This window comes from Pelodiscus sinensis, chromosome 19 (genome assembly GCF_049634645.1).
Source record: "Pelodiscus sinensis isolate JC-2024 chromosome 19, ASM4963464v1, whole genome shotgun sequence".
Lineage (NCBI taxonomy): Eukaryota > Metazoa > Chordata > Testudines > Trionychidae > Pelodiscus > Pelodiscus sinensis.
This window is the reverse complement of record NC_134729.1, coordinates 25,498,368-25,509,085: the sequence shown is the minus strand read 5'-3', so window position 1 is coordinate 25,509,085 and position 10,718 is coordinate 25,498,368. Positions and strand designations below refer to the sequence as shown.

Here is a 10,718-nt window from a genome sequence, read left to right as displayed (position 1 = left end):
GTGAACAATCCCTGCCCAGGGCCACACGCCTCGGTGCCCCCTGCTGAGCTGCTGCCTCTCGTGCCCCTGCCCAGCTCAGCCTGCATTTTGGGCAAAGCCAGAACTAACCAATAGTGGGTTGAGGCTAGGGGCTCATTTGTGGTGCAAGAACTTGCTGGCAGCTGCTAGCCGGGAGAGGGAAGGGCTGAGATGCGAGTGAGCACAACCCGTTGCCGATGGGGGTGATTCCACAGCAACACCATCCAAGTCCACCTGTCCTCAGTGCTGGAGCCAGCGAGACAGAGGGACTCCCCATTCCATTACTGGCCTGGGCAGCGTGGGACTGGTTGTGTCCCTCTGCTAGGCAGAGTCCATTTTAAAAAACAAAAAGGACTCCACTGGTCAGAGCCCTGGGGTGGAACTGGCTGGACTGGGTGCACCCCCCAGCCAGTCAAGTGCGCACATTCCCTGGGTGGAGTGCGGGAGACCCCGGCAGGGCACAGCTGGGAGGCCTAGGACGAGGGGCCCTGTCCGCTATTGGAACGATAATGACGCCTGGGCCAGACACTGGGCTCCATTTAGCTCACCAAAGAGACACTCGAGAGGAAGAGGCAGAACAAGCCGCTTTCATTACGAAGCAGCAAAAGGCTCTGCTGCTTGGGGAGGGAGGAGAACTAGAAAACCCAGGGCACAATGCCCCTTTGATTGCTCCTGGGAAGCGATCCTCGGCCCACACAAGTCACAGCCTTGCAAGACTCAGCACTCTTTATTGAAGGAGGCCACAGAAGGATGGAGTCACATGAGAACATCTCCGCTGAACCTCCATTTATCAAGCACCAGTTTGGATTCGGTGCCAGCAACCCACCTCCAAGCTCTGCAGCTGCCGCCCCGATGAGAGGCCAGGTGTGCAGCCCTTTAGTCATACAAAGCAGGCAGGTGAATCACACCCTCTGCACTCACTTTTAGCAGTAAATGACCCGGGGTGGCTATGCTGATTCTGCACCTTGCTGGCTCTTTGCTGGGCCTACAGGAGGTAATGCCAACTGCTTCTGCCCATCCCTCTTGTCCCTGCTCAGTATTCTACAGCTCTGCCCCCACAGCCAACTCCTCTGCCCCGCTGAGTACAGCTCATGTGACATGCCCGGCTCTCGGGGGATTCAAACACCAAGACTCCCCCTGCAAAGCAGCAGGGGCACCGTGTGTACCACCACGGGAAGCTTGCCTCTGCTGCAGCCAGATCTGCAAACCTTCCTGGCTGGGGCTGATATGGCCCAGCCTTGCAGGGCTCTGTGGAAGGTGCAAGTCTGGTTGCATTTGGTTTGGTAAAGTGCATGACACTGCATCAGCAGGAGCTTATTGGGGCTACCTAGTAAGAGAGCAGCTGAGCCCTGCGTGCCTTGCAGGGAAGAGGGGAGGCAGCCTTTGGCTTACTACAGATGCAGGCACCTCTGCTTGCCCACCTGGGTCTCTGCCAGGAAGCACGAGGGAACAGGGAGGTAAGAGGCCAGCCTCCTCCAACCAAGATTTCAAAAGGAACCAACAGCAGCTGCTAGTGTCTTAAAATTGGTCACACTTACACCTACTGCAGGCGCCTCGGCATACAGCCAGGCTCTGCCCAGGGCAGCCACGGGCAGGTCACGTCAAAGACTGGCAGTGGCAGCACATCTGAGAAGGAGCCATCACAGAGTGTCCTCACAGCTCCCGCATCGCACTGCAGGGTGGGGCGGGTTCAGCCATGGCACGGGGGCAAGTGAGAGGCACAGGAGCTCTTGGATGGAATTCTTAGAGGATCTGCTCTGTGCTTGAAGCAGAAATGTCCAATAACCTCCAGGCTGCATAGGGGTTGAGTTCATCCTGGTCTCTGCAGAGCGCCCATACGTACAGCATCCGCAGAACTTTGTCCTGGAATGGAAATCACCCATTAGAACTGAAACTGCATATTGCAGAGCACACGGCACCACTGTGCCCTGCCCTCCCAGAGCACATGGCACTGCTATGCCCCGCCCCCCCAAGCGCACGGTACCGCTGTGCCCCACCCCCCACAGAGCACACAGCACTGCTCTGCCCCTCCCCTCCAGGAGCACACGGTACCGCTGTTCCCTCCCCCCCCAGAGCACAGGGCACCGCTGTGCCCCGACCCCCCCAGAGCACACAGCACTGCTGTGCCCCGCGGCCCCAGAGCACAGGGCACCGCTGTGCCCCAACCCCCCCCAGAGCACACAGCACTGCTGTGCCCCGCGGCCCCAGAGCACAGGGCACCGCTGTGCCCCGTCCCCCCCAGAGCACACAGCACTGCTGTGCCCCGCGGCCCCAGAGCACAGGGCACCGCTGTGCCCCAACCCCCCCAGAGCACATGGCACTGCTGTGCCCCGCGGCCCCAGAGCACAGGGCACCGCTGTGCCCCGTCCCCCCCAGAGCACACAGCACTGCTGTGCCCCGCGGCCCCAGAGCACAGGGCACCACTGTGCCCCGACCCCCCCAGAGCACACAGCACTGCTGTGCCCCACGGCCCCAGAGCACAGGGCACCGCTGTGCCCCAACCCCCCCAGAGCACACAGCACTGCTGTGCCCCGCGGCCCCAGAGCACAGGGCACCGCTGTGCCCCGTCCCCCCAGAGCACATGGCACTGCTCTGCCCCTCCCCTCCAGGAGCACACGGTACCGCTGTTCCCTCCCCCCCCAGAGCACAGGGCACCGCTGTGCCCCGACCCCCCCAGAGCACACAGCACTGCTGTGCCCCGCGGCCCCAGAGCACAGGGCACTGCTGTGCCCTGCCCTCCCTCCGAGAACACGGCACCGCTTTGCTCTAGTTGCTCCCCCTCCCCAGCCCTCAGAGAGCACACAGCACCGCTGTGAACTAGTCACTTCCCTGCCCCGCCCTGCTCCTCACAGTGAACATGGCAGTCCTGCCAACTATGAGCCCTCCCCAGAGACGATGCCACTGCTGCCAGGTTAAGAATCTGTCACACATGCAACAACACAACCAGTACTGAACTAGGAAAAACACACAGGCTGAATTTTCCCTGTTTAACTTTTGACTCCTAGGCTGTGTCTACGCTGGCATGATCTGTACATGCCAGTGTAGATGCTCTCTTCTGGAAGAGTTTTTGCAGAAGAACTCTTCTGCAAAAGAGTTTTTGCATGAGAATGCGCCAGTGTAGACATAGCCATAGAGTTGTGATCAGCGCTCCCTGTAAGCTGAGCACTTGTACGGCCACTCAGGAGAGATTAAAAAGCCGCCCAGCTGATTAGCAGAGGACCCACAGTTAGGTTTTTTGTTTCTGCTGGTGGTGCACATTCATACATGCCTCCGTTCACATAAAATTATTCTGCACATGAAGGAAAAGATTAGAAGGAAAATTTGTTGTGATGCTTGAAAATTTGAGCCAGGCAGTTATTTGAGTTACATGGCAATCAGAAAACACGCCCCTTTTCCTGGTCTGACAGCCACCTGAAGCTGAGAGTATCTGAATGTGGCCTTGTGTGCATACAAACACCTAAGTGTACTATCACCAACGGCCTCGGGCTGCTTGGTGCTCTTTGGGAAGCATGTCTGCACAGCTCTGCTGTCATTTTTAGCTTTTTCTCTTTTACTCACTTCTCCCTTGCCCTGCCCTTCCATCTCTCCTTAGTCCTAGGCTTAAAGAACTTGCAAATTTTGCAACTGTCACTGAGAGTTTCACTGAACAACGCAGAAAGCTCCTATGCGGGTCACTGAGCGGCACAGATCATTTGCACACATCACAAGGCTTAAATGCCAAGGATCAGGCATGAAGTCCCTAAGGGGACCAGCTAGTTTAACTATACTATGGGTAAACTAACTACAAAGACTGACAATGGGGAAAAGCCAACAGCCAAGGCTGGAGCAGAGCTGTTCTGATACACCATCCCTGGAAGCAAGAAGGAACTAAGGATCGGAGGAGTGCGCAGCACCCTTTGTACTGCTCCAAAAGCCGTTAGAGGTGGTCTCCTGGGGGTACTGCCAGCGGAAAACTTCCAGCACCGGGACACGTGGCAAGCATGTGCACTTCTTGTGGAATGGACATAAGAAAGCACTTGGAGAACAAAATGCTCTGGTTGTTCTTTCAAAAGTTACAACTGAACATTGACTTAAAACAGCTTTTAAACTTTATTATGCAGAAGAAAAATGCTACTTTCCTTGTTAGTAGTTTACACTTAACACAGTACTGTACTTTATTTGCTTTTTTTCATCTCTGCTGTTGCCTGATAGCATACTTCTGGCTCCAAATGAGGCATGTGGTTAACTGGTGTGGTTGTAATGCTGAGGCTCATAACATGGGGGTTCTACTGAAGATGTCCATGCCATTAAGCATATAAACATATAAGACAGGTAAAGGGGCCGAGTTAATTTCACTGAAAACATTATTTGCATTTTCTCGGTATTTGTGACTTTCAAGCACCAGTTAATTACATTCTGTAATGAAAGAGGCAAATCATGAAAGGAGAAAATTGGCACCAAATCTGTGATCTAGCTGGAGAGATTTAGGGACGTGAAAAGTAGGGTGTTCTACTGGAAGTGACACAGATGACAGGGATTTTATGACATCAAAGTACAGGACTGACCAGGGAAGATGGCTTTCTTGCTGGGGAACGAGACATCACAGAATAAAGAAAACAGCACATCACCTGCATTGTGGGAGTTCTGCGTGACTGATCATGCATTTTTATTAACAGAGATACATCCCAATCGTGGATATACAGTACATGTTACTGCTTATATTCAAAGAAACTGGCACTGCAAACAGCTGTGGACACCCCAAAGTGGATTTTTAAGCTGTACTTCTGCATTTAAGATTAAAACTTGTGGGATGCAGCGACAGGCACAGCATCCTGTTCTATAAACTCAGGATTAATTTTAATGAGAATTCCTGGACCTTTCAAAAGTGCTTTTCTGGACAGTTAAATGCCTATTTCCCAAGATCAACTGTGCAAAACTCAGCTGCTCCTTTTTTGATGCTGCTGCTCCTGGAACATCTGACAATCATTTCATATGCTCCTAGCCCTCCCAGGCATTCCTTGGAGGGTAAGTTTGCAACACTGTAGTGGGATCTAAAACGAATGCAAAGGCGGCAATACTGCAGCAGGGACAAGCACATGACTTCTAGTCAGAGAGTTTACAATGAGGTTCCCTTTTACCTAGACGATGACTTGCTCCAAGGCAGGCAGGCAGAAGTGCAGCAACAATACTGAATCATGGCTACCAGCCAGCAAGCAGCCAACACTGGATTATAGCTAAAGTTTAATTTCCTTTATAGCATTTTAATGTGTCTCCCTGATTTATTGCTGTCCTCAAGGAAGCAGACAACACACAGGCCTGGATATCCCCTTTAATAATTATCCCATCAATACTCATCTTTCACAAATGGGCTAATTTAATGTGAGAAATCACTAAGTAGACCTCTCCTCCTCCTGCAGTCAATGACAGGCTGCAAATCAGTCCTGTAGGGCCCATCATTAAAATTAATCTGTTTGCCTGTAACCCTACAGACTAGGCTCAGGAGAAAGGCTGGGAAAAGCCAGTCGTTATTAAATGCACGTTAGTTTTAATGGAAGTCCCTTGGAAACTGCCAGCTCCAGATTCCTCCCAGCCTTGCCTGATCATTAAACTACTTAACCATCATCTGGCACAGCGAGAGCCGGCTGGAAAGCCAGCCACTCAGCCATGTCCAGAAAATGTCACAAGCTCCTAAACCCTTGTATCATTCATGGCCAGGACCAGCTTGGCAGAACTTATCTGCAGCCAGCACTTAGGTGAATGGCAGTGATGCTTTCTACAGATTGTATGGACAAATGAAACCCCTGCAGGAAGTGATTCGCAGGCAGGTTCTAGGACAGAGCAGGGTCAGTCAAGGCGGTTCTCCTCCGGGTCACGCCTTGCGCTAGACACTGCTTAGCTGGTCTGAGCCAGAACCTTGGTATGATTACGGTGGATCCAGACCCCAAACTCATCTGCTTTGAGATTATTCCCCTCTCCTCTTGCAATTTTTGTCCTTTCTCCCACTTCAATTCCATTTTGCTAATTTCTGCCCAAGCGTCCAGTTCTTATGGGCTCCTCATGCCCAAGCCCTCTCATCAAGGACACAGAAAGGCAAGAAAGTGTGCATCCAAAACACTACAAACAAATATAAGCCAGCTGACAGCCGGTGGGAAATGAAGGCCCTAGTGTGTCCTGATCTGCCTCCTCCTCTGTGCCTCAGTTTCTTCATCTTTAAAATGGGGATAATGATTGATACTGACACCCTTGCAAAGCACTCAGACATAATGATGAGTGCTAGCTATTACTTAGTGATAGAAATGTAGCCGTGTTAGTCACCTCTAATACTATTAACTCTCAGACATCTACCCTTCCCCACCTCTAATATCATTAACTCACAGGCATTCACCTTCCTTCCCCCCCCCCCACCCCGCATCCCCCTTCTGTTCTGAAATGTGATTTGTCCTTTTCATATGTGTTCATTTTTTGTAATTGTATCCTTTGGTATATATGGTTGTGACTATTTTCTTCCACTATTTGATCTGAGGAAGTGGGTCTGGCCCACGAAAGCTCATCATCTAATAAACCATCTTGTTAGTCTTTAAAGTGCTACATTGTCCTGTATTTTGTTTCAGCTATTACTTAGTGACAGTACAGAGCCGCTGGCACAGGCAGTGGAGAGCAGGTACATAGAGCAGCAGTCAGAATGGCTACCATCATCCTGCCTCTCACTTTTCATTTCTCCTCCTCCTATGTGCTCACAGCACCTGTCAGCTGGCACCATTCTCCCACCTCGGTGGTTCCCAACCTTTTTTATACTGGGGACCAACAAACCCATTCACAAACTTTTGGCTGACTGGTAACATTTTATTTGCATATTCGCAATGTTACCAGTCCATCAAAAGCTCTGGTCCCCAGAGCAAACCTAGAGCCCCCCGCACTCCTCCACTATCCCCCAGGGTCAGCCACTGACCCCAGAGTCAACTGCACACAACCCTTCCATGCCAGCCTCCCACCCTCAGAGCCCCCATCCCAAATGCCTCAGTGCCAGCCCCCTGCCCCTTAAAGCCTCCCCCACCAGACCCCCCCAGTGCCAACCTCCCATTTCCAGAGCCCCACTGCATCCAACCCCCCCCATACTCCGCCAGTGCTAGTCCCCAGTATTGGCAGTTGGGAACTGCTGTCCAACCTAACGAATGGGCTTTCACTGCTCCTTTCAGATGGCCCTACAGGACCCACCAACATGCTGTTATTCATAACTACTCTTTTCCACAGGAGATCATCAGACACTTCCATGCAGTCCAGAAATGCCAGATACACCTGACCCAGGCCAACCCAGGAGCACACCCAAGGCAAGTGCATGAAGAACAGAAAACCGTATGAAGTTCTGATAGTTATGTAAAAGCAGCCACATTAGGAAGCGATTAGTAACTGAGGCATGTGGAGTACGGCTGACCCTCTAGCTTGGGATGGAGGTGGGGAGAGGTTGCTGTTTGTACATCTATTGCTGCTGTTCTTCCAAAAGGTTCTGAATATGCAAACATTTTCTTGCTCAGAAAGGTCCTACATTTTCAACCACAAAGTGCCGGAATGAATGTGATGGTAGAGCAAGGGGAGCAATAATTTTTGGTGGAGGGGGCACTCCCAAGAATTTGGAAAGTGGCCAAGGGCCACACGCTTCCATGATATGGAAGGGGGGTGTGGGATCTGGGATGGAGGTTGGTTGCAGAAGACAGTTGGGGTAAGGGACAAGATGCAGGAGGGGGTGTGGGATCTGGTGCAGGGGAGGATTCTGATCTGGTGGAAGGGTGCAGGGTCTGGGAGGGGGTTGTGACCTGGGGTAGGAGTGCAGGAAACCGGCCAGTGGGAGCTGAGAGATAGTGCTGGGGCAGAGGCAGCATGTGAAGCCTCTTCCTCCCACTCGCAGCATTCAGAGAGCTGCTCTGAACAGCGTGTGGGAGTGGGACAGGCAGAGAGCCTGGCTGAGGCTCCTGCGGGCCAGATCCAGCGCCCAGCCCGTATTTTGCCAGCTTCTGTGATAGTGACGCTGTTTGTTCAAACCCCACACCAAGATGATCATCCCAGCAGCAGCTCTTCTTCCTGGATAGATGGGAACAGCCCTGCTTGTTTCCAAGTTGGCTTGAGCCGCAGCTGGGTCTTCCCCATCGCCACTAAATCCCCTGTGTCTCTGTTACCAGCTTTGAAAGCAGTGCAAGTGAGCTGCACGCAGAGTGATTCACACCCTTCGCTAAACCCTAATCCCACCTTCTGCCACTCCCCTCTGCTGCCAGGTTCCTCTGGCATTTCCAACAAGCCAGGCAACGTACCTGCCCCTCCCTGCATCTGACAAGGGTAGAAGTGGCTGGGCCAGGCCAGGCACAGGAAGGGAGCAAGTGCTACACACATCCAAATGCTCTGCCTTTCACTCTCTGGTTCCATGCTCTCGCCTGGGACAGGATGTCTCGGAGTGTGGGGGAGTCACTGGGCCCTGCACCCCCATCCGCAGTCAGACCGCACAAAGTCTAGACTTGCTTACAGGGCAAAATTTGCATGTTTGATTTGAGTGCAGGATCTTGTTACTTCCCGCTGAAAGACCGACTGTGAAGGACTGAACTTCCACCTATTGCTGAGTGATCATCCTAAAAAAAGCCCGGTTCTGAGTCACAAAATGTACTCGCTCACTTATTTGACAAGTTTAGTTTTAATTAATGATGTTCTAGCAAACAAACTGATGTAATGAGGGCTCAGTAACTCAAAGCACTAGTTCACCTTTGCTCAGAAGTAGGGATGTTAAATTTAGATTAATTGGCTAACTGAATAGTCGATGTGATTTGCATCAACTATTCGATTAGTCAATAAGGGCACCTCCCCCTTTGAAACACAGCAACAGCCCCAGGGCTGCTGTTACACTTCAAAGGCGAAATCGCTGAGGGGACCACGGGGCCAGGGGGGACTCTAGCAGTCCCCCACCGGCCCCACGCCCCTCACGGCGTTTCAAAGCAGCAGCGCTGCACGGAGCCCCGGGTCACTGACCCTGGGCTGCAGGAGGCGTTTCAAAGTGGCAGACCTCAGGCTCCACGCAGTACTGCTACTTTGAAGCACCCCTTTCTTCCCACCCCCCCACTGCCTCTTTCTGATAGTGGCAGCAAGGCACAGGGGGAGAAGGGTGGAGGGAGGGAGCGACTAGTTGACTAAAGTGTAGACTATCGGATAAGCATTTGCTTACTGGATAGTCGACTAATCCTTCACAACCCTACTCAGAAGCAGAGATGGCATGCGCTTGTGTGGGTGAATTATGGAAGTATGGATTAGTGAAATGTAAATGAGTCTGGTGCCATGGCAGATGAGTCTGGTGCCATGGCAGATGAGTCTGGTGCCATGGCAGATCATTGGATTGAAATTAAATGCACATAACACCTCACTAGCACTGAGTGCAAAGAATTTGTTTTTCTCCCACTACATGGCATCACTCACCGTATCTCCTTCTACTACTTCTCCCTTCTGATTTTTAATCACCATAACAAGTTGAGCCTGGAAAGTGATAATTAATACAGGTCCCTGCTCCATCATCTTCCCCATAGCAAGCTGCAACAAAAGAAAAAAAAATTAGAAAGCGGAGATAACTTTCTGCATCAGGAGAATTTAATGCGACCACTATGACTTTGTACAGTAAATCACTAGCCTGTAATCCCTTTCAAAGCCAACTGTCTACTATAATGAATTATACCAGTAGCGCCAGTACAATTGTTCAAGTTAATGGTGCAAAACATTTCGTCATTATAACCATCGCTTTTAAACACTTATACTACATCCTTGGGGAAAAAAATCATCATTCTTGTTTGCCTGAGGGCTGACTATTTTAGAATATGTGAACAAGATCTATTCAGCCATTTCTGAACTATTAGGGGATGATAAAGTCCTGCTCTTAAAAACTGCAGTGCACCTTTTACAGGGAAATGACTCAAATCCAGATGCATCTTTGACACTTCTCATTTTGTTACCTCAAAAACTCCCACTGGAGACCACCCACGATTACACTAGTATTGATTTATTTGATTGAGGAATTAACACTCCACTATATGGTGAAACTAAAGGGGACAGAACTACCACTAAAGGTTTAAACTAAAGGGGAACCAGCCATTTCTCACTCTCACCCTCTCTCTCACACATACCCCTTCATTCATTCACACACATTCATTCCTGCCCTCAGGCACTCACACACTTACACAGGCATATGGGTTGCAGAAGGAGCCAAGGCATGTTGGTTCTGGAGGGTCTGTCTGCTGATCATGGCTGGGAAGCTGGTCAAGAAACAAAGAGCTTCTGGCTGCAGGAAGAGGAACTTCTCAGAAAAAGGGTTTCTGCCACATGCTCTCTCCTTTTACTGCCTCTATACAACTCCTGTGACTCATCCACATTCATCACCAGGGAGCATGCCCAGACTTCCCTTGATCCAGCAGAGCAGCAAGGTCTCCTTGATTGGTCTGATAATTCATCACCTAGCTCCACGTGCTCAGCCTTGCAGTTTCTAATCCCAAACACTCAATAGTCTACACACACACACACACACCCCTATCTCAGGGGAGAATGCAGTTTAGAGAAAGTTACAAGCAGAGTGGATGGAAGTTACAAAGATGACAAGGTTGCAAAGCTCAACAATCACCAAGTTTACAGTCAGTTTCTGAATTTAAAGCAAAGTTGCTGAGAGTTACAAAGTTGCGAGGTTTAACAAAGATGACAAGGAG

The 10,718-nt window shown here is 50.9% G+C and overlaps 1 protein-coding gene across 2 annotated transcripts in view; it reads right to left on the bottom strand.

Annotated features, from left to right (window-relative positions):
* Positions 1-726: 726 nt before the first annotated feature.
* TIMM44 (translocase of inner mitochondrial membrane 44) overlaps positions 727-10,718 on the bottom strand; it is a 40,314-nt gene continuing 30,322 nt past the window's right edge. For both annotated transcript variants that reach the window (XM_075903139.1, XM_075903140.1), the window contains exons 12-13: positions 9,448-9,558; positions 727-1,881 (exon numbers count right to left, since the gene is read on the bottom strand). In XM_075903139.1, the coding sequence (XP_075759254.1) occupies positions 1,762-1,881; positions 9,448-9,558 (231 nt within the window). In that variant the 3' untranslated portion in view covers positions 727-1,761. The remainder of the gene's footprint in view (positions 1,882-9,447; positions 9,559-10,718) is intronic.